Source organism: Drosophila mauritiana, chromosome 3L (assembly GCF_004382145.1).
Source record: "Drosophila mauritiana strain mau12 chromosome 3L, ASM438214v1, whole genome shotgun sequence".
In the NCBI taxonomy this organism is placed as follows: Eukaryota; Metazoa; Arthropoda; class Insecta; order Diptera; family Drosophilidae; genus Drosophila; species Drosophila mauritiana.
In genome coordinates, this window is record NC_046669.1 from 24,352,169 (window position 1) to 24,375,994 (window position 23,826).

Below are 23,826 nucleotides of genomic sequence, written 5' to 3' on the forward strand. Positions count from 1 at the left end.
TGGGCGAGATCTGTTTAGAGCGCTGGCTAGCCGATTTCTGTGGCGCTCCAGCCTGTCATGGTATCTGCTCGAGTGCTGGTTTATTTCGTCAAATACCGTTACTAGTTTCAGGTCTCTGTGCAGAGTGGTGTTTCGAACAAACCACTCGCAGCCGGTGATGAGTCTTGATACCTTAATTTGAATAGCCTGGATTCTTTTGATTTGGCTGTCGCATGCCAAGCCCCAGATTTGGCACCCATACTTCCAGTTTGGTGCTAAGATCTGTTTGTAAATTGTCAGCTTGTTGGATAGCGACAATTTACTGCGTGAACAAAGTAGCCAGTAGTGCTTCGCCACCTTAGCACGTAGGCGCGTCCTGATGTCGGTCACATGCTTGGAAAATGTGAGTCTGCGATCCAGAAGCACTCCAAGGTACTTTGCTGCGTTCGGCTCTGGAACGGGGCTTCCTCGATGTAGACGGGCGGTGGCGTTCTCCGCTTTAAAGTAAAGCAGACGTTGTTGGATTTACTGCTATTGATGCCAATGTTCCAACGTCTTGCCCATTCCGAGAACCGGTATGCAAAGTCCTGGATACCACCGGCTGCGTCGTGCTCGCATCGGGACCTGTAGGTGACGCACACGTCATCGGCAAATGTGGCCAACATAGATTTCCCGTAAAGGATTACATCCGGCTGCGGCATGTCGTGGCTATACAGACAGTAGAGCAGGGGGCCGAGGACATTACCTCGTGGAACACCAGCACAAAGCACAAAGAGATGCGCAAGTAAACCAAATCGGTTTGAGTTGCCGCCATATCTAGGTTCTGTAGACGAAGGGTTTTCCCCTTGTTTGCCGATGCTTGATTTGGATTTTTTCCTTTCAGTCTCCAGAGAAACACGAGACTTTCGCTTTATTTTTTAAAAGCGCTGCGGGGCAGCACATTAGGGGCTCGAGAGAACCGCAGTATCCAATGATTCATCAGCCGCAGCGGTTTCATTTAAAAAGTTCATACTGAAGTGTGCACCAAACCACCGGGGTTCTAGCCAGAACTTGAACCCTGGGATAGAGAAGCTTTAAGCTCGTAAACAGCTGTTTGTGCGATCGCGTGGCAGCTGGGCAGCGGAGCCCCATAACGAAATTTAAATTAGATTTGAGAATATTACAAATCATATTAATAATGAACAAGTTCTAATAACAACATTCTTTGATGATATGCAAAATATAATTTATAAACAAGAAAATATCATGGAAAATTTACAATATATAAATAGGATTAACTATAACTTAGAATTACTACTTAATCACCTGAACGATATAATTGAAAGCATATTATTAGCTAAAATAAATGTAATACCCAGATTTATATTAACCGAATCTTACTGTTACTGGAAAATCAAAATATTACAATAAAAAACGAACAACACATTTACGATTTGTTAAAAATGAACACGTTAAGTTACGAAAATAACATAATTTTTATTATACAAATACCCGTTTTTGAAAGAGATAATTACAAATTAGCCAGACTAAATCCCTTACCAATTAATAATAAATACTTTGTTATGATTCCTGACTATTTAATATATAAGAATAATGTTAATAAATACTACTTGACACAAAACTGCCCCAAAGTAGACGACACGTTTATATGCAACAAGGACGCATATATCAACACACCGCAAAATGACACCTGCACTCAACAATTACTAGCCTCCAATAGCAGCTCCTGCAATGTGCAAGAGAGAGGCCCTGTCGCGGACGTATTCGAGGCGGACAAACGCTATATTTTCGCATTTAACGCCAATAATCTAAAGGCTCAGTTAAATAACAGCAGCTAAATCACTATAAATGGCTCAGCTATCATCAAATACGTGAACGAAACTATACGCATCAATGGCATAGAGTACGACAACGGAGTTGAGACAACCTTTGAGCACCTAGACCTCATCCTACCTCACCCTCTAAGAAATTACCAAGAATAAAACCGTTAAAATACTGAGTTTACAAAACATTCACCTAGAGGCCATGGAAACATCAAATAAGGTTCTGACTATCCACCAATCCGCCACACAACATGCTTGGACCATTTACATTCTACTGAGTTCAGTCGCCATTCTCACTGCTGCTGCATGGCTGCATCGACGCACGAAAAACGTATTTCACATACAGGACGATCACCACCTGCCTATTTACGCTCCAACAATACCTTCGCTATGGCCGTCGCTTCAAACTGGGGAGGGAGGAGTTACCACACCCCCTAAACCCCCACGCCTACACCACTGGGAACATCGACACCCATGGGGCCTCCGGTACAACGAAACAAATAAACAAGTGTGTCAACATTACATTGTATCGATCAGCATTGTACCAACATCCGGCCAAACGCTGACGCCAACAGCAGCAAGACCAGACGACAAGAACGCTGACACAACATCAACCAGCGGCAGAACAATCTAGCATAACTCTTATACATAAGCCCCATGTACTTAGATTTTAGGTTTCATGAACAGAACGAAGGAAATATAAATTCACTCTTGATATTGAACTTAAAGCGTAAACTCGTCTTTATGAAAAATGTCCCATTCTATACGAGTGCCAACAACTTACAAAAGTAATACACCAGCAAACACCCAACATCTTTACTCCTGCGGACTAAATCCTGTTAACTCACCTCCCATTTTTCGAAAAACTGGAAGAACACTTTTTACAATTGGGCTTGTAAGTGTCGGCTTGTCCGCGACCATAGCAGAATATCCTTCGTTCTGCTAAGCATTCCTGATAACAATGCAATTTGGTGCAATTGCAACAAGATAAATCTATAGCAGATACAGCCATGTCCTCATCAAACTCGCCTTCCTCGGCTGATGTAACCTCGGAATCGGGCTGTGAAATGACATGAACATGTCTTCGAGAATTAGCTCTCCCTAGGACTGAAACAGGCTTGGACTTCGCAACCGTTTGTATAACAATTTTTCGCGTTCTGACTAAATGACGTAAAGATTTAACATCAGAAGTTTGGTCATATAATAATTCATGCTGAATATCAGTTAAAAGGTTTGATCGCAGAGTCTTCACTAATGCTAATAAATTGTTAGCATAAATCTTTATAGTGCACTTGAGATACACTCTTATGGTAGCGCCAAAACCATTCACTGGTGAAAGGTTACTGGCATAAAATTTCAGCCTAAAGTTTGCTTTGTTAACGCTTCCACGCGATATATGAAATCCTTCATAGACATTTCTGACTTCCCAGAGAATTTAAGATTCCTGTTTGGTTATGCAGCCTGCAGCCAGCAGCAGCTTTAAATAAATTTTTTTTTTTTTTTTGATGTTTTGCTTATTTATTGAATCCTTCCTTTTACTTAAGAGACTAACAATAAGTTTTCAAATCTTATTCTAAACTAACTAAATATCATTTTATGAAATGATTCGTGCTGTGTGGCCTAACAAATTTAACGCTGGGCTGATTTGTCGTTCGGGTTCGGCTTTGGCTGCATACTCGAATAAGTTTTCTTGCAAGAGGATTTGAGAGAGAGAGATTTGGATGTGAGGCTAGTTTTTTATTGTATTTTACTTTCTTCTCTGATTGTCTCAATGACAAGATTTATTTGTAAGTCTCTGTGTATATTCTCGTTCCGAAGATACCATGGAGCTCCAGTAATGATTCTCAGAATCCTAGACTGTGCTCGCTGTACTATGTCGATGTTGCTTCTCGATGCGTTGACACTCTTTTATATAGGTAAGACTTTAGAAGCTTATGTATGTTTTGAGGCAGCAGTTTGATAATTTTAAACATAAGTCCATTCAGCCATACTCTATCGAATGCTTGTGCAACGTCTAAGAAGAGAGCTGTGCAATATTCACGGTGTTCAAAGGCAGTGCGAATTTCTGTTGTGATGCGGTTAACCTGTTCAATGGCTCCATGTTTTGCCCGAAAACCAAATTGGTGCGATGGGAGTGTGTTGTGTGTTTTGAGGTAGGGGCTGATGCGTAGCAGCAGCACTTTTTCAAATAGCTTGGATAGACAAGTAAGTAAGCTTATTGGCCTGTATGATGATGCTGTGTCTTTCCCAGGCTTAGGGATCATAATTATAATTGATATTTTCCACTTTTGAGGTAAGTATCCAATTTTAGTGGCTGTGGGTTTGGTTGAAATACTTTTTTTTTTCTTTTTTTTTTCATGGGTCCCAAGGCCACACCTCCCGCCCAACCGACCGAGGGGCGCTGCCGTGTATCGTACGGCTCGATTCGCGAGAAGATATAGACGCGATATAAAAAAGAGAACAGGAACGAGGAAATGAATATAATGTGAAATAACTATGTTAAATATTAGTGTTAGTAGGATCTAATTATGTAATAGAAAAGATAAAATCGATTGCTTTAATAGCGGCAGAGAGTCAAGATTACAGATAATAGGATAAAGTCTATTATAGTCAGAACATAAAACTCTGTAAGGGTCATGCAACTCATAATTAGATCTACAATGATTTAAGATAAGGGGTATATAGTTTCTAGTGAATCTACTTGGAACCGAGAAGTTAAGCCGACTAATCAAGTCGGGACTCTCAACATCCCCACGAATAAGCTTACGAATAAAGACTGTTCCAAGCATAGTTCTACGGTTAGCTAGGGACGGTAAATTCATTAAAAGTAGTCTACTGGAATAAGGAGGTAATATACGGGTTGCATCCCAATTTAGGCACCGCAAGGCAAAAAGTTAGAAGTTTTTTTGGATCTATTCAATGCGGTCCGAGTGGACTACGTATTGTGGACTTCAAACATGTTATCCATAATCAAGAATCGGACGGACTAGCGAAATAAATAAGGTTTTAGTCATAAATAAGGTTTAGATCATCAAATTCCTTAGACCACCCTTTTATAAAACCAAACCATTTATAAAACCTTATTGTCAATAGTCGAAATATGGTCAGAAAATTTTAGTTTAGGGTCCAGAAGAACACCAAGATCATCAACCCGTGTTATTCTGTCCAAAGGGCACCCACTTAGAGTGTAAATCGTGCGTATTGGGTTGACACGACAAAAGGTCATAACTTTACTCTTGGAGCCTTTTAAGTCTAATATGTTATCACGGCACCATATTTGAAAGCTGTCTAGATCGGATTGTAAGTCCAAATGGCGCGAACTGTCCTTGTGCTGAAGGCATAATTTAACATCGTCGGCTTACATAAGAACACGCGAATGTTTTATTACTAAGGGGAGGTCGTTAATAAATAAGGTAAAAAGAAGCGGACCAAGATGGCTCCCTTGTGGGACACCGGATGTGACTCGGAGAATAGAAGATAAAGAATTTTTAAAGAGGACTTGTTGTGTCCTGCCATTCAGATAGCTTGAAATCCAATTTAGAAGATCAACAGGGAAACCTATAAGATCAATTTTTCTTATTAGAAGGCAATGTTTAACAGAGTCAAATGCTTTACTAAAATCAGTGTAGACATCTGTTTGAAGATTATTTTTGAAACCCTGTATTACAATAGAAGTTAGCTCCAAGAGGTTAGTGGTTGTAGATCTGCGTTTCATAAGATGATAAGATTATTTTTAAGATGATCAGCGAAGACTCTTGCTCTGTCCGTGTCACTGCGAGACCAGTTTCCTGTAGAGTTACGGAGAGGTACAACCGTTTCTGTTGGTGCCTGTAGGTTCCTGTGGTCTTTCCACAACGAGTTCTTTGTGCCTATGGGAGTGAAGCGTCCGCTTCTTCTTTCCTAAGCGCTTTGGTAAGTCTGCGAGAAGCTGCTTTTAATTTACTCTTTGCGCCAGGTGATCTGTGCTCCTGCCACTCCCTTCGATGTCGTCGTTTTTCAAGCACAAGCAGTTCAATAAATCTACTTGTCCTGTTAAACTTTATACTGCATGCATGGTTGTCTTGTGGAGTTCACGCTTTTGCTGCTGTGACAAGTATTGATTTTATATCACCAGAAAATTGATCAATGTCTTGCTCAGTTTCCAGGGGGCTAGAAAAGCCGGTATGGGAACAAACATATTTTTTGTACCTCGCCCAGTATGTCCTATTGCTTGTAAGCCTACACGGTCGCTCGATGTGTTGTAGCTGGTACAAAGATGAAAGAGCACCGGACAGTGATCAGATGAGAGTTCTGGAAGTGCCTCAGCTGTAATCATTGATTGGGGTATCCTTTTTGTGATGGCAAAGGCAATCAAATCTGGAAGCTTCATGGGATCTGCTGGCCAGTATGTAGGCGCTCCCGGGGAAACATAGTTAAGTTTGTGTTGCGGTTTGATGATTGCGTTGTACAGCTGTTTTCCCTTAGGGTTCGCTATCCGAGATCCCCAGTACATGTGCTTGGCATTCCAATCGCCAGATGCAACAAACCTTTCACCAAACGAGTCAAAAAGTGTTGTGAATTTTTCCTCGAAGATTGTGAAGCAAGGTGGGCAATAGACAGCAGCCAGAGTGAGATCACCGTTATGGCATTGGAGGTTTATAGAGGTACAGCAGTCTTCTTGCCAATTACCAAGAAGGTGGTGCTTAATTCGCAATCGTATTAGTATCCCAGTGCCTCCTTGCTATCCTGGTGATTCGTAAAGTAAAATTTATATCCTGGTATTTGGAAGTTGTACTTTTCGGTAAGGTGAGTCTCTAAGAGTAGCATAACGTCAATGTTTCTGTCGGCTAAGAACTGAGCAAGTTCTAGCTTGTGCCGGGAAACGCCATTGACGTTCCAGGTAGCTATTATTAAGGGAGTCATTATCCTGTTTTAGAAGAAACGAGCATTTGAATAAGGATGTTTTGGCTCCTCATAAGCTCTTGCATAGTTTCTTGCATGAAGGTCATGAAGTCTTTCATGGTTTGCTGCATCGAGAGCATAATCGCTTCAACGCCAATAGGCTGCTGTTGCATGTTCTGTGTGTTTATTTGTTTATTTGGTGAATTTTATGCTGGATGCTGGAGGTGACTGCTGTCGGTACTTTGATCCCTGATTTTAGTATACTTGCAAAGGAAGAATTTGGCATTGTTCGGTGGCTGGCAGACGAAGGGATGTTAGATGTAGTCGGTTCCATTACTTTATGAATTGTTGTTGTGATACGATCTCGAGCTGAATCCACTCGTTTGTTAAGGCGACTCTTGAGTTCCTTGTAAACAATGCATCGCTGCAAACGACGCAGATGAATTTTAGGGTGCAGTACGCTTTGGTGTGTCTATATTCTTGGCAGTTGGTGCACTGCACAGGTTGCCTGCGCTTGTGTGGCTCTTCTACGGTTATTCTTCGGTGCAGTAGATACTGTAGCTTATATATAGGATGTACTTAATTTTTGTTGTTTTTCTGACTAAATGGCTCCAATTCGGCTTTAAAGAGGGGCTGCGGCACTTTGTTCCTGTTGAGAATGTTGATCACCGTTTTCGCGTTGAAGTTCTTCTCCTTTAGTGCCGCGATAATTTCGGATGCTGTCACTGATGACTTTATTCCTTTAATGACAACCTGCAATCCTTTTGCACTTTTCAGCTGGTAGGTAATTCTTCCCAGCTTCGTCCAGAAACTTGGTCACTGATCGGTGCCTAGACTCATCCTGAGTCTGCACTTTCGTTTCTTGTATGTTACCCTTAGTAAGAGGTATAACATGGAACTTGTTTTCTCCGATAATTGCTTATTAACCAGCGCACTTGATGTTTTCTCACGTATATATATTAGTGGCGGCTTTATCTTCTTCTGCCCCTGCTCCTGCACTTCGCAGTCATCCAATAGTGCAAACCTATTTGATTTTGAGTCATTGGAGGCGTTGGCTCGATTTATTTTCGGCTGATTACCAGCCTGCTTGTGTTGTGGGCTTAGCTTTCGCTTTATTTGGATGTAGCGATCCAGCCCTGTTTCATAAAGTTTTTTGTTTTGTTTTGTCGGTTTTGAGCATAGATTTGATGTTGGTGCTGTTGCAGTTGTTATTGCAGTTATTGTTGCTAAAGGTGCAGTTGCAGTACATATCGTGATTGCTGTACTGATAGCTAAAGAACTTGACACCGTTTGGAATGGGGAGAGCTTGGGAGATACGCTCTCAGTGCGTTCGGGTTCATTTCGTGCAGTCATAAGCAGTGGTGAGCAAGACCGCAATCGTTTGCATTTTGCAGGTGTTAGGTCATTGACCGGATGGATGATTTTGTGCTCGCGCGCGTCAGACACGACAGTGATGTAGGCATTGTTCCGGTGCAAAGAGAGTCGGCGCTCGTCTTGCTTTTTTTTGCCGCTGGGCGCGCAATTAGCAATTTAACATTGCCAATAGCGTCTCTTTCGCTTTCGATTTATTTATATATTTTATATTATTAAATCAAGTGATTTTATACGGAGCTCGATGAAAGCACGTCTGTTCACTCTGGAGGTTCACGCTTTTTTAAATTTGAGTTATTTTATTTTATCACTCTTACACATTGCTCTGTGCAGCTATAGATTTTGCATTCCCCTTTGTGCTATGTTCCTCTCTCTCAATAGAGAGCGAGCACAGCTCTTTAAATCTTTATTTTGTGAAACTTGCTCATTTACCTTCTGCATAGCAAAGTCAGTTACAAATTAAGTGTTGATCACACCGGTACTGCTGTGATGCACTTTAACTCTTTATCGGTTCGATACGGGCACTGCCGCCGTTCTTTTTATACATTACAGCCCTGTGTGGCAGCTGAAATATTGATTGAAGCATTAACTTTACCGTATTGATTATGACAGGAGTTTCGGCAATTTTGATCTTTATCGTCATTCATATTAGGGCCAAGATGATAATGATGGTAACAACGCCTCCAAAAGATATGTCGACTAGGTGTGATGTCGTCTTCAGTAAACTTATCGTATTGATGTTATTGGCATTTAATTCTTTCATCAGCTCCAATGATAATTTCTCTTTGACTTGGGTTATGGCCACTTCAGGTTGCAAGATTGCTGGCATTAGCTTGGCGTAGACGGTATCTTTAGGTTCGAATTTTTGTCCCTTTGCTTCTATGGTGGAATTGTTGTAGGTTACGAGAAACGTACCATTGAGGTTGGTGGTCCTCCCGTAATGATGGTCCCTGGTAGCAACACTTCCACCTGAGGGACGTGTTGGTTATTTGTTCTGGTGCAGTTGGCAGGTTTCCCTTTTAGTAAGTTTGGTAGGCAGGGCGTATTGATTATTTCTCTTATATTTCTATGTTTACAGATGGTTATTTCATTGTATTTATTACAGCTTACAATTTTTGAGAAAAGTCTTTCCTTACATTTAATTATATTTTCGCTTTCTATTTTATTGACATATTGTTAGATTCTAACTGGCTTAATCAATATCTCGCTGCAAAGTGCGGAATTTGTTATGGAAAATTTTATGACGTATATAAACATTGCTCGCTGTACTTCTCTCCGCTATATGCATAGCTTCTTTGAAATTGACATATGGCATTTGATCTGTTTCTAGTACCTTCTTTATCTGTCTAATTTCATCATCGTCTAATATAAGAGGACTGTATTGGCATGCTGAGATTCAGCATTTCTTCTTTTAGCATTGGGTCTGGAACATATTGGTGGTACTCATGTCTCTTTGTGCATTTCCCTCATATTTGAGACTGTTGGTAATGCTATTGGTAACCTGGGTAATGTTATTTATCTTTTCTATTATAGCTATTTTTAAAATTACTTGGTTATTATTGTTTGTCAATACTCCGTTAATCTTCTCCTGTATTATATCGAAATCCCTGCTATCTGGAGATCCGGCTAACCATTTCCATTCGCTACCTAAAATTTCGATGTGCCTTTTCTTCTTATTCTTAACTCTTAGATTGTCGATTAATGTTTGGGATTTCTTAACTTCCTCCATGATAAACGGTAGTATTGGGTCATACGATTTTAGGTATTGTTCGAGATCAATCACATGAATTAATCGAAAATTTCCTGTCTGTACTTTTTCTAGTCTAGTCGTCAGCGTTACTATTTCGGAATTGGTATTGTCAAATATGTGTACTTCAGCTGTGCATGCAGCCAGTAAAAACCTGTAAATGAAGTTTCAGTTTCGTATTAGTCCTTTGTAAAAAACTCTTCCTGTTTCTGTCAAAACAGTTGTGTTCCTGTCCTCTTTTACTATTTCCTTCTTGTATCTCGATGACAGCTTTGTTCCCAATCTATTGTTGTTCTTTACGTAAATTTCGTCACCGGCCTTATAGGTTTTTACAAAGTCTTTTGTTTCGTTGTGGAATTCTAAATCTTTCTCCTTATTATTTATTATTTTTTTAATGGTTTCTTGTCTGGTATAGAGTAATTGAATTTAATTATAGATCTGCTTATAATATCTCTTATTGAGCTATGGAGTTTTTCTGCCTTTTGACATCTCATGATTTCAGTTAAGGTTGAATGGAAAAGTTCGATTTGTGCGTTTGCCGTGCTATGGTAGGGTGGAGTTTTATACACTTCTATATTATATTTCTCCTGCATTATTCTCATTATTGGACCTGAACTTTGCGATTTTTCGTTATCTACTACCACGATTTTTGGTATTGTTTTACATGTTGGGTCGCACTACATTTTACGATTTTCGCTTGCGCATATTTAGAAAATTTATCAATCGCGGTTAGGACAACTTGTTTACAGGTCAAGTACAGATCGATGTGGACAATTTGACCTGGACATTGGGGTATAGGTGTTCTCTGTATTTCGGGTTTATTCGGATGTCTCTCGTATTTGTGTTCTTTACAGACTCTGCATTCTTTTACGATTTTCTCAATATTATTTTTCTAATATTTGCTGTTTATTTTCTTTTGCACTACGATGAGCTCTTTTGTGTTCGTTAATCATTTTATTTTCCTGATCCGTTTTTGTTTGGAGCGTAGTGCTCCTCGGCTTTACTCTGAGTTCTTCAAATAAACATTATGGGTCTATCTTTTTGGGAAAATACTGCTTGATTACATGATGTCTGATGATTACATAGTCTGAGGCGTCCGTTGTCAGTTGGAATTCCTTTTTTAAGTTAGGGTGAATTAACATAACTTCCTCAGATGCAAGAGTTTTCTTTAGCTTCATAAAAGCGTCCATTGCATTCTCATCGAGACTCATTAGAGTTTTGCTTGAAGCAGTCTTGGAGATTCGGCCTCGGCCCTCCTCCCCTCTTAAAAGGCCTGAAAGGGGTTTAGCCAGTTTTGCGTAGTCTTTTATGAAACGCCGATAAAACCTTAAAAGTCCCAAAAAGGATCGAAGGTCTTTAAGTGTCTTGGGAATAGGGAATTCTGCGATAGCTCTTACTTTTTCTGGATTTGTTTTAATTCCACCGTCTGCTATCAAAAATCCCAGGAATTCTATTTTTTTTTTTAATTCGCACTTGTCCAACTTAGCCTTCATATTTGCCTCGTCTAAAGTTCGGAAAATTTTACTAATGTCGCTTGCATGCTGTTCTTCTGTTTTGCTAAATAGGATGATATCGTCTATATAGACGAAGCATCTTACACCGACGTTGTCTCTATGTCGGATTTCCTTGAGGGAATCTGATGGAAACCGCTTTTTAAATCTATAACAGAAAAGAACCAGTTTTTTCCTAACTGAGCAAGGTCAAAATTAATGTCTGGGATCGGGTACCTATCGGGAATGGTGGCCATATTCAACTTCCTATAATCAATCACCATTCTGAAATTTTTTGTCCCGATGCATCTACCTTCTTAGGTACGATCCATATCGGAGAGTTGTAGGGCGATCGTGATGGTCTTATGACTCCATTTTCGAGTAGCTCTTGTATTTGTTTCCCTACTTCTTTCCTGAGTGCTTCTGGATAAGGATAGTGTCTTGAATAGATAGGGTCGGTGTTAGTACTCCTAATCGTTGCTACCACTTTTGTTGTAAGCGTTAATGTTTCGTTTGGGTTATTAAACTGTTTTGGGAATTCTGAGCAGATCTTTTTCATAATTTGTTGTTGATTGTTATTGGAGTGTTCTAGTCGGAGATTGTTTACTCCTTGTGAGGGTTGTTGAATTATTTTAATTTTTAGTTTGTTTGCTATCATTATGAATTGCCTTGAAAATATGTCTATTCCTATTTCTCTTATTGTGTCATTTCCTATCAGCGCCTCAAAGGACTCGAGTGCTGTCAAGAGGAAAAATTTGAGATTACTGTTTTTGGACCCGAACGGGTTGGCTATTACGTGGTGAGTCACTAAAACGGTGCCGCCAACATATCTTACATGGAAAGGTTTTTCATTTTTTTTTTTTTTGGATTTGTTGCATATTTTTGGTGTATGTTATTTTTATTGGAGCCTGTGTCTATCAGCATTTTGATCATTCCTCGCTCACCGATTATACAGTAAGGAGGAGGATGTTACTCTGAAAAATTAAGACCAACGAAGTAGGATTCCAATGGTTCGTTGTTGTCTAGCTCCTGTTCTTGATCATATTCTTGTGCCTCACTATATTCGGAAGCTGATACTCCCTCAACTTCAGACACATATTGCTCTGCGTTTTCCAGCTATTGCTGTTCGTCCTCAGTTGTCACATGGAAGTTCCTTTGTCTTTTGTCAGTCTGTTCAAATGTCTGCTGTGCCAATGGTCTTTTAGTTATGGTGCCATTAAAAGGTCTGTTCATGTATTTTATACGTCTTGTCTGCATACTTTGATCTATATCCATTGGTTCCGGCCGCGCTTGGGGCTTTGGAGCCGATGGGCGTGGAGGGGGTGCCGAAAAGTGGTTTCCCTGTGGTTAGTTGCTACTTCTATAATATTGCTGTTGTTGCCGTGGTGGGTTATAAGCCCATCAAGGTGCTTGTGGCATATAGTCCAATTGAGGAAAGAACTGTTGCCTAGATGTTTAGAATTTTAGGAATTAAAAGTGTTTCAAACAAATACATGGAGGTGGAACTAGGGAAAAACTCGATTGTAAATAAAGCTGTTCACAATCACATGTTCGCAATGTACATTGGCAAACGAGCAGAAATAATTTTAAGATAACATGATGAAAAAATATTAATAATAAATATTAATATTAGCAAGCAAATAACGTAGAATGTCATACGATGAATGGTCGAAATCAAGATAATTAGATATTTCATATTATTATAGTTCACTTCTAATTCAACTAGGCAAATATTTGCATTACTATTATGACTTTCTCAATTGTTAAAAACCTTCTTAAATATTTTATTAATATTTGCCATTTAAAATATTGAGATATTGTCAATACCAGAAGAAAAGGCTTTTAAAAAAAATTAACCGCTTTATCCGAAGGGGTTTAATTGTTTTGCCGTCGGCAAAATTATATAAAAAAACATTTATAAAATGTAAGTTTTTAAATATTTATCGTTCTTCTCATTTCAGTTTGAATTGGATAAAAACGGTGCAGCGAAACTTGGATCAGGATTGCGTGGATTGGGTACTGATGTGGCTATCATAAGTAGCATGGTTTTCTTGGCCCAATTTCTTTTATCCTTATGTATGGGAACTATTATAAAAATATCGGGAACTACAACAGCTGTTATTGGTACCGCCAGTTTTCTTAGTTTTTGTGGTGCCTTGTCCGCTACACGAATTATGTATTTAGATCTATAAGCATACTACGAACGAAATAATAAATTGAAACATATAGCTTGCTTAAATGTATTTTTTTATAATTATATATTTTTATAATCTTTAAACATGTAACAGTACATGTAGATTTAATTATCTATTTCTTTATAAATGGAATCTTTAACCATTTAAGGTATGTTGCTTCATTCACTCGCTTCATTACTCTTTTCGATTTTACGTGTCTAGGATGAATCCATAACGACGCCTAACGCAGGATCGCAACGAAATGCAATACTACCACTTTTAAAAGCCTGCTGGTCTTGCTGCAGCTGGAGCTCAATTTATGTCAGTCAAGTTTTGGCGTTATTGCAATTTGGTTTGTGGACTTCGAAAATTTATAAGAATTTCTTTTATAATTAAAGTCGATTTCAGACCAGGTAGGATCGAAAGCCTTGATAACCTCTAGAGGTTCACGCGAGTTACAATCCTGTGGACGAGGGAGATAAGCTTTAACAAAAAACAACTGAACAGTTCCAGGGTATGGAATGAGAATGAATCTCTTTATTACAAAAGTTGTATTCTTCTCCCAAATGAGAGATTCTCTCTCTGAGTTCGTATTGGCGATCTTCGTTGGACTTTCGGTCGGTTCTCAGTCTCTTGTGCAGTACTGGATGGCCGGAGAGAGGGGGTTTGTTAACTTGCGCGCTACTCAAAGCGATAATCACTCGGTTGCATACCACGTTTTACACCAACATAATATGTAATAAGATACACTCCTTAGAAAATCTGTACATTTAAGCCACTCTCCTATTATGAAAAAAAACCAACACAAAAGCTTATTGGCTTAACACATTTAATAAAAAGGTTGAGTTTAAAAATAAAAAAATAATAACAAAACTATTAACAATGAACGAGAAAAACAACTAAATCCAAGTTTGCACTGATTTGACACTGTCAAGAAATTGTTTGCACACAGTACTTAAGCTATCCTAGACAAATAACAAATATATAATAACTTGATGCATACCCTTAGCATTAATAACATATTGTAGGCGTTTTTTCATTGAAAAAATAAGCTTTTCAAGATCATATTGTTGTGGAATCTTATGCCACTCTTCTAGTATAGCAGCTTTCAGTGCAGCTCGGTTGTTTGGTGACTTTTTGTCACGTTTTTCTTTAAATAAACCCACAAATTTTCTATAGGGTTCAGATCTGAACTCTGAGGAGGCGTATCGATGACCTTGCCGCAGTTGTAAATGAGCCAATTCCGTAAATTAAGCGCCTTATGCTTAGGGTCATTGCCCTGGTAAAATTTAAAATCAGGGCTATTGTTCTTATAAAAACCAAAATTTTTGGCGCTGGATGTCAGATTGCATTTCCATTCCGTCCGTGGTCGCCGCGCGTAGCGTAACAGCGTAGCTGTTCCTACTAATAGTAACGGCTTTGCAGTGCGCGACACTGTCCGGATAAGGTTCGAACAATTCCAAGCATCGTTGGCAGATGCCATGTACTCACTCGATCAGCATTCCAGTAAAAACTAGGAATTGACTTCAATATGTGTATGTCGCACTGAACTCTTCCCGGAACAACTACTACCCTAGATTAGGGTTCTACCTCCATTCCTCCTCACAGTTCAGAAGTGGGATGATCGATCATGAGCAAACACAGACAGTAGCGAACGCGTTGGCAAAGAATAACGGAACTTAGTTACGATTGAAACATATGTACGTAGATGCAAAGCGTTGTATCTATCAGTGTGTTGATACGAATATATATGTATTTGTCTGCAAGCGGTGTGAATATACAAGCGGTATTTCATACAAACGGTATAGGCATACAAACGGCGGGCATATAGACAACGTACCGCAACGCAAGAACGAACGAATCGCAACGTAATCGTGCAAAAACCATCACGCAAACACAACGCTAACGTAAGCCTGCGAAAATATTTCCGCAACGAAACGTAAACACGTACGCCAATTTGGTATATAAAAATACAATTACGCGATGTTAAATAAGACATAAAATAAAATGAAAATTACAGAACTGAAAGTCGATCAGTTAAAGTTCCTGTTGCGGGAACGAGAGTTGCCCACAACTGAATCGCGAGATCAATTAGTTCAACGTTTGATGACCCACGAAAAGTCTGACGAAATCGAGTTTTGTGTTTCTTTCGCGAATGAAGATACTGACGAAATGCCGGTGGTAGCACAACAACAGGCTGAGATGAGCCAGCTTCGTGAGATGATGGCAAATTTTATTAGTTCGCAAATTGCTGCGACAAATGCAACGCAAGGTGCACAGGCGGCTGCAGCCAACGTAATACCTGTACCACCGAATCCAACAGCTGAAATCGTACACACTAGCACGATTACACGACATCCATCGGTCAAGGAAATCGCTAATACCCTGCCAGAGTATGATCCAACGGATGAGAATGGTATCTCTGTGGATCAATTTATTGATCGCATTAATCGAGTGATAGATGCCTATCATTGGGACGAAAAACTTATCTTGCTTGCCATTTATACTCGACTAAAGGGCGCTGCCAGAATGTGGCTAGATGCGTCTCCAGTTTTACACACCACCTGGAGCGAATTTTCGAATGCTATTAGAGATGACTTCGGTTCGACACCCGACGAAGCCGAGATTCACTACACAATGTCAAATGCTGTTCGCCGACAAAGGAAACTATCAAGGAGTACTGCTTTCGCATGTCAGCCCTTTGAAATCGTTACAATTTAAGCGAGTCTGCTATTATTCGATATGCCCGATATACTGGTTTAAAGCACCGAGAGCTACAACAGAGCATTGTGACCACAAAATTTGCAACGATGAAACAGATGCGTGACGTCATTGACGAGTATTTTGTCAACCGAGGTAGGCTTCAACTGCCAAAATAGGATCCAGTATCGAAGAACGATGAACCCAAATCTAAACAACACGAGTCTGCAACAACAAACGATAAATTAAAATGCTTTAATTGCGGCATTTTCGAACAAATGCCCACAACCACCGAAACGACAACGATGTACTACGTGTAATAAAGTAAACCCCAACAACGGTAACTGCGTTAAACCCGAACGACGCCTTGGGGCAACGAATCAAGATAAGTGTTTCTACAAAACCATCATCGTCCAATCGAAACCGTATACTGCGTTTATTGACACAGGTAGCCAAGCTAGCATTGTTCGTGAGACTGTAGCACAACAACTCGACGCCAAACGATGCAAGTGTGCACTGCAAATTCATGGTATTTGTGGTGGAGTACGCATTCTAAACGAAGCAATCATCATCGAACTGATCATCGATAATACTGTCACCGAAGCACTGATGTATATAGCCGAAGACAAAAACGTACAGCAATATTTTCTTATCGGCCAGGATATCCTTGTTAACACAAATCTTACGATGAAGTTTGAGAACGGAATGATGACTTTTGAGAGCAAACGAGCAACACAGCAAGTATCTCACTTCAAGAAAATTACTAATCTTCTTTCTAATATCGACAGTAATGACGATAAGACACGCATGCAGAACTTACCAGAAGATTATGCCGATGTCTTTTCCTCTGTCCTTAAAGGAATTGGAAAAACTTATGTGGTCGAAGCTGAAATTGAAGTAGAAGATAAGCAAGCAGTGGCCCAAGCGCCATACCGAATTCCTGAACCTAAGCGTGACGTTGTGGACGCTATGATTGACGAGCTCCTCCAACACGATATTATTGCCAAATCAACATCTGAGTATGCGAGCCCAGTAGTTTTGATTAAAAAGAAGAACCGAGGCGATCGATTGTGTGTTGACTACCGACGTCTGAACAAGTTGATCAAGAAAGAAAACTTTCCTGTGCCAAACATTTAAGAACGTTTACAAGAAACAAAACGGTTCAAATTCTTTTCTACGTTAGATTTGAGAAACTTCAACGTATACTGCAAGTTCTACGAGAATTTGGCCTCACCCTGAACGTTGACAAGTGCGAATTGTACAAGCAGACAATTTCATTCTTGGGGCACCAGCTGCACGCAACCGGGATAAGTCCAGGTGAAGTCAAAACCAATGCCATTGCAGAGTTTCCACGTCTAAGGAACGTTTCGGATGTACGAAAATTCCTAGGGCTTAGCGGATACTTTCGAAAGTTTATCCCCGGATACGCCATTATTTCCGAGCCCTTACGCGAGCTACTACGCAAAGACCAGTCGTTTAAATGGGAACCACAGCAGGATGACGCATTCAATGAACTTAAACAACGCCTTATTTCGAAGCCTGTTCTTATTAGCTACGACGTCAGCGCAGAACACGAAATACATACTGATGCTAGTTCTGTTGGTTTAGCCGGAGTTCTAATGCAAAAGGAACATGATCAGTTAAAGCCAGTAGCCTATTATAGCCGATCGACGACATACAGCGAAATGAAGTTCCACAGCTACGAGCTAGAAGCTTTGGCTGTTGTCGAGTCACTGGAACGTTTTAAGTATTATGTCTATGGGAAACCAATTCGAGTCATCACTGATTGTAATGCGTTAAGAACGACGATGGAGAAACGAGAGCTGATACTCCGAATTGCCAGATGGTGGCTACGCATCCAAGAATTCGATATTGAGATACTGCATCGCTCAGGTACGCGTATGGAACACGTCGATGCCTTAAGCCGAGCACCATATGAAGATTCGCGTGAAATGGAAGAAGCTGACCTAAAGATATTCAAGACCGTCATTGATGAAGCCGATTGGTTGTTTGCTGTACAATTGCAGGACGAGAAAATAAAACGAATTGCTAGCGAAATGATCGCTAAGAAGATCACTGAGAACGATGAGTATGTCCTTAAACTTGGTCGCTTATATCGCAAACATAACAAGAAGCACCTTTGGGTTGTACCCAAGCAGTTACGCTATCGCATCTTGTAGAATGTCACGACAACGCAGGACATATAAGACCGACAAAACAATCAGCCGAATTATAAATTAATTCTGGTTCCCCCGTATGCGAAATTATGTTAAAGGATACATTAATTCAACGAGGAGGTCGCCAAGAGGGTCAATACCATTACGATAACATCAATAAAGTACCGTTCGCTACGGTACACATCGATCATCTAGGACCTTTTCCGAGAAGTTCCAAGCGTAATGAGCAGAGGGTCAATACCATTACGATAACATCAATAAAGTACCGTTCGCTACGGTACACATCGATCATCTAGGACCTTTTCCGAGAAGTTCCAAGCGTAATGAGCATATCCTGGTAATCGTTGATGCATTTACAAAGTTTACGATCATACGAGCCGTTAAAAGAACCGCATCCCGACACGTTATTGAAATTCTCCGAGATGTTTGCAGCTACGTTGGAATGCCTGTAAGAATCGTGACCGACCGAGGAACTGCTTTTACGTCAAAAGATTTCGAAAGATTATGTCGAGGACATAATGTCAAGCATGTACTTAATACTGTTCGCACCCCGCTAGCAAATGGACATGCCGAACGCACTAACCGCATAATCCTATCAATGCTATTGCCTACTGTTGAGAATGAGAAGCGCTGGGATGAGAAACTGTACCAAATCCAGTGGAGCATTAACACGATGACCAACAAGACTACTAATCGTTCTCCATTTCAGCTATTATATTGTTATGAGCCACGAGACACGTTGAGGAACTGTGTAGTACAAGCGTTGCAATGTACTGATGACCAAGTGCTGACTACCGAAGAGTTTCAACAGCTTCGTACCGATACTGCAACACGAATTGACGAATATTGAGCAGAAGCTAAGAAACGTTACGATGCCAAACACGCCAAGCCGACGGTTTACAGCGAAGGAGATTTAGTTTTGGCCGAAAACGAACCAGGTAGTACAGGCACTTCTCGTAAACTCGAGCCTCGTTATAAAGGCCCGTTTATCATCGCAAAGAAACTACCACATGATCGATATTTGGTCGAAGATTTGCCGATTGCCCAACGAACTCAGCGACACTATAAATCCGTGTATGCGTCCGATAAACTCAAGCCGTGGTGTCAGATACAATTAGATGACACCGATGATGAGGACAACCCAGCAGATAAATATCTTAACGATATGTCTGTAACCCGACTGTAAGCATATGGCAACCTTGCCTGTCAAGTACGGTGGTAGCCCGGGAGAACAGATGGCCATGCTAATGTGTGTTCGCTCAGTCGTCGTCGAAGAGCAAGAGCATTTAATATTTCATATATCTAATTTCATTTAATAAACTTATATTTGCTCAATCTCATTGCCTCACCACTCCTAAAGCCCTTCCTCCGTGTAGGTGTTTCGGCTTTCGAATTCGAAATTTTGTTCGATTGGCAAAACGGGCACTTTTGTCTGGCTGAAATTAAAAGTAAATGCCTTTTTATATCAAATCCGATCTTATTTACAAAGGAAAAAAAATTTACTCAGTGCACATTGGTTCCGCTTGTGTGGAGCAGCGGCCATAAATACTTCCAGTATAGCAGAAGCCTAAGATTTTGTGAATATGATTTGGAATTATATACCACCACCAAACCAGAATATTTATTTCTGTGAGGAAATATTAAATTGTTGCAATTATTATTAATTTAAGGTAATGATAATAAAAGGTATGATAATAATTAATTATTAATGAAGTGGAGATAAACCAAATTCAAAATATTGAGTTTTTACGTCTTTACTCATACATTATGCCAAGTTATTCATTTCTGTGGGACTTGCTCCACATAAGTAACATTTCATGGACGAAGATTCACTTAAGGCGTTGCATATTTTCCCATCCACCATAGTTGTAAGCTATGTTCAACATTTATCTTTTTATAATTTATATATACTTCTGTTGGATTTAGAAGGTTTATTTTTTCCTTAAAATACTTTTCCTCTTCGATTGAAAGTTTTATTGTCTCTTTTTTAAATTGAAATCGTACTGGCGTGCTGTAACGTGTTGCCGATGGTCTGTTGTTTTTCCAAAATATTTGTTGGTTATCTTTTGAAATTAGTTGGAGAGGTACGTAGGATGTAACAAATTAACTTTTATCCTGTAAATCGTTATTGGAAAACTTTTGGTTATATTCGCTTCAATTAAATCTCCACTTTCCAATTAATAAAAAAATTTTAACACAATCATCAGTAAGTGTTTCGACTACCTCAGCTTGAAGCTCCAATATACTTGACAAATTTTTACAACACATTCAGTTAATTTAGTTACTATAGGCATGTGTCCGCTTTTTTCAATATTACATTGTACTGATGACTTCTTGTAATTTTTCTCCGTGGGTACCCTTCTTTGTGCACCATAAATCAAAAATATATAGGTGTGGAAACACATACAGAGCTCTGAATCGTCTTCCATAAGCAAAAATAAATTTAAACAAGTCAATATAATTACTTGTTTAATATAATAAAAGTTAAATTAACATGGAAGATTACACACAAACACAAAAGTCAAAACGACACAAACTTAACCCAAAAATAACAAATATGGGCGTTTAGTAGATTCAATATTACAAGCACATCCGCAAGTTTTCGCTGAACTCAACACCTTTATTATCTTAAAACTATGCTTAATTTAATATATAATGAGTCTAGCTCTGCATTTTTGAGGAACACAACTAAAAGTTTAAGTAAACATGAAAATACCCACAAAAAAAAGACAATAAAAAGGCCAAGCGATTAGTTAATTATTAGTTTTTATATACAAAGTAAATACCTTCTACTTTAAAATCCATTTTACATTATTTAAATCGAATCTCCTCACTGAAAGTATGATGCCTTTGAAGTTTGCTTTTGGAAGGCAGAAATTACAATGCATGCAATTTTGCTTCACAAATGAACACGTTTGCATAACTTTAATTCTATTTTTAGAAAGTTCCGTTAGGTTTGAAACAAAAACTCGTTTTGGCTCGTTTATTTTTGGCCTCTGACGGAACTATTGTGCAGTGGTCTTTTGATGTTTATTCCACATCACTACAAAATATATTTTTATAAATTTATTTATTTTATAAAATTTATTTTATATTAAAAATTATTTAATAAATTTACTTTTGACCCCACCTCAGATTTCACAACGAAAATTTTTCCCTCGATTTGGCAAGGGCAACAAGCATATAAAAATACTTAAAAAATATAAAAAAAATTTATTTATTAAAAAACACTTTAAAAAGTGTTGTTCGTAAATAATGCTATTTAATTTATTTATTAAAATGGTCAAAGTGCAGTGAAAAAGTAATTGCGAACAAAAACTGTGAAAAAAGTGGTCGCTGGAAAACAGCTTAAATAGCTGTTTACTGTTACATGCAAACAGCAATTTCTGCCTTCTCCTGGCTTCAAATCATTTTTTCACGGTGTTTGATTTTGACAAACAAAGTAAGTCTGCTGTTTGAGCAGCAAGAAACGAAACATTCCTATAGCGAAACGATACCAAAAATTTTGAGAAAACCAGAACACGTAAAAACGAAATCGAAACAAAAGACCGACCGCGGTGGTCCGCCGTATCGATTCCTCGTTAAATAAACAAACATTTCTCGATATTGCGCATCCACTCAAGCCGAAATCATAACCCTGCCACTAGGCAGGCACATAGCCAAGTTATACATAAGAATTCTTTTTCATACGTATACACATAAGCATAAGCAAGAAGCGCTCTCGCGCAGATCAAGTAAACAACCCACTAACCCAGTACATCTAAGATTTTTTTCACACCAATTGTTTCAGTCTTAAGCTGACATTCAATCAATAAAAACGCAATGCGGATTCATTCTGAGTTTTTATTTATTTCGGCGTTGATCTTAGTTCAAATACGGATCATTTATTTGACTCAAGACAAAAACTATTTTACTATATATTAATCTTCTTTAACATCAATACTATGTACCCTATACTGTAGAAGATATTAAAATGGATTTATACATATCTAATCGTTCGTCACTATACTTTCGTTAATCATTCAAAATAAAAATATTCAACAAAAATAACATGTTACAATAAAGGATGCTATAGTCGATACTATCGGGTATCTGATAACTCAGGTAGTGAAAATGCGAAAGAAAATTCATAATTTTCATTCTATATCGATGGATTGGGAGAAATTGGGAAATAAAATGAGAAAAAATTCGTTCGAATTGTTAAAATTGAGCGTGATCGTTTTGGTCGCTTTTTATGTGTGTGGGAAGGGGCAAGAGCTCTAGAATAACAAGATGCAAATCACTGGATTAACTATAATGATCGGGTAATAATGTTTGACGTTTAACGTCACAATAAAAAATCGGAGCGATTATTTTTGTCATTATTTAATTACGGAGCGAGTGCAGCCGCTTTCAAATGCAAAATTAATACTGAAGATACAAGTGAAACCTCAACACGTGTCGTTGCGGATTCATGTTCATAGCGGCCACGCAAATATGCTGTGTTTGCCTAGCAGAATGCCGTTACTGTCGCTTATTTTATTTGGCCTTCCGTGGACGTTAACATTAGTTAACTACTCCCCATTCAAGATGGAGGCCGCCCTCGGCCACTCTAATTTCAGCAATCGCCACATTCAACTGCCTTGCTGATCTTCTAGCCTTCTGGATACGCCAGCCCACGACGCCGACACAAATGAGCAGGCAACATATTGACATCGCAACTCGATGAGCGCGATCACCGTCAATTTCCTCCTTGAACATCCGAATTATCTCCAGGTTACGTTCTTTAACACGATGAAGGTACGGGAGACTTAGCACATTCTGGCTAGCGGTAACGTTTAACAGGTGGAATTTTGCTACTCCCGGTCTCATTTATCGTAGCGTGCTGGGCGAAGGTGATGAGGTGCGTCCCGTACACCCAGATCTCAGTGCTGCTGTCTACTTGCACTTTGACGGCTCTTTCGTTGATGTTGACAATCGCGTCATCCACGTAGGTGATGGGAATCAGGTTGCTTGGTTGCATTTCGCAGTGCGCCACGCCGCCAGTGTGGAGCTCTCTGGCACATGAGCTACTCGATGACAGTCGGCAAAAGACGGTGCTGGTAGAAGCTGTGCAATTCTTGACAGTGCGGAAAGTGCGCTATCACACTCTGTGACAACATTGTTGGTGATTCGCAGCATGGCTTGGTGACAAATGGGGAAGATAGTAACTTTTTTGCAAGTAAACTTAACTTTAGGAAACTTAATGATGAAGTGCATTGAGTTACTGGACTGTAGGACTTTCACAGACGACACAGACAGGTCCAATATGGGGGTGTTGGTGGCCTCCTCAAGCCAAACTGATTTTAAGTCTGCATGGTCGAGAATGTCTGGGCTATCGCTATTAAGTTTTGAAAGTGTTACAGCCAACATTAAATTTTGCAGCTCCATCATGAACATTATATTTCTCCCTAACAGCGTCTCATACAAATGGATGTTGTCAATTTGTGACCGTTTTGTCGGTTA

At 39.4% G+C, this 23,826-nt stretch overlaps 1 protein-coding gene across 4 annotated transcripts in view; it reads left to right on the forward strand.

The window, feature by feature from the left end:
- The window catches only part of LOC117139679 (proton-associated sugar transporter A), a 145,633-nt gene extending 132,103 nt beyond the window's left edge, over nucleotides 1-13,530 (forward strand). For all 4 annotated transcript variants that reach the window (XM_033302161.1, XM_033302160.1, XM_033302159.1 and 1 more), the window contains one exon: nucleotides 13,253-13,530. In XM_033302161.1, the coding sequence (XP_033158052.1) occupies nucleotides 13,253-13,483 (231 nt within the window). In that variant the 3' untranslated portion in view covers nucleotides 13,484-13,530. The remainder of the gene's footprint in view (nucleotides 1-13,252) is intronic.
- The last annotated feature ends 10,296 nt before the right edge of the window (nucleotides 13,531-23,826 follow it).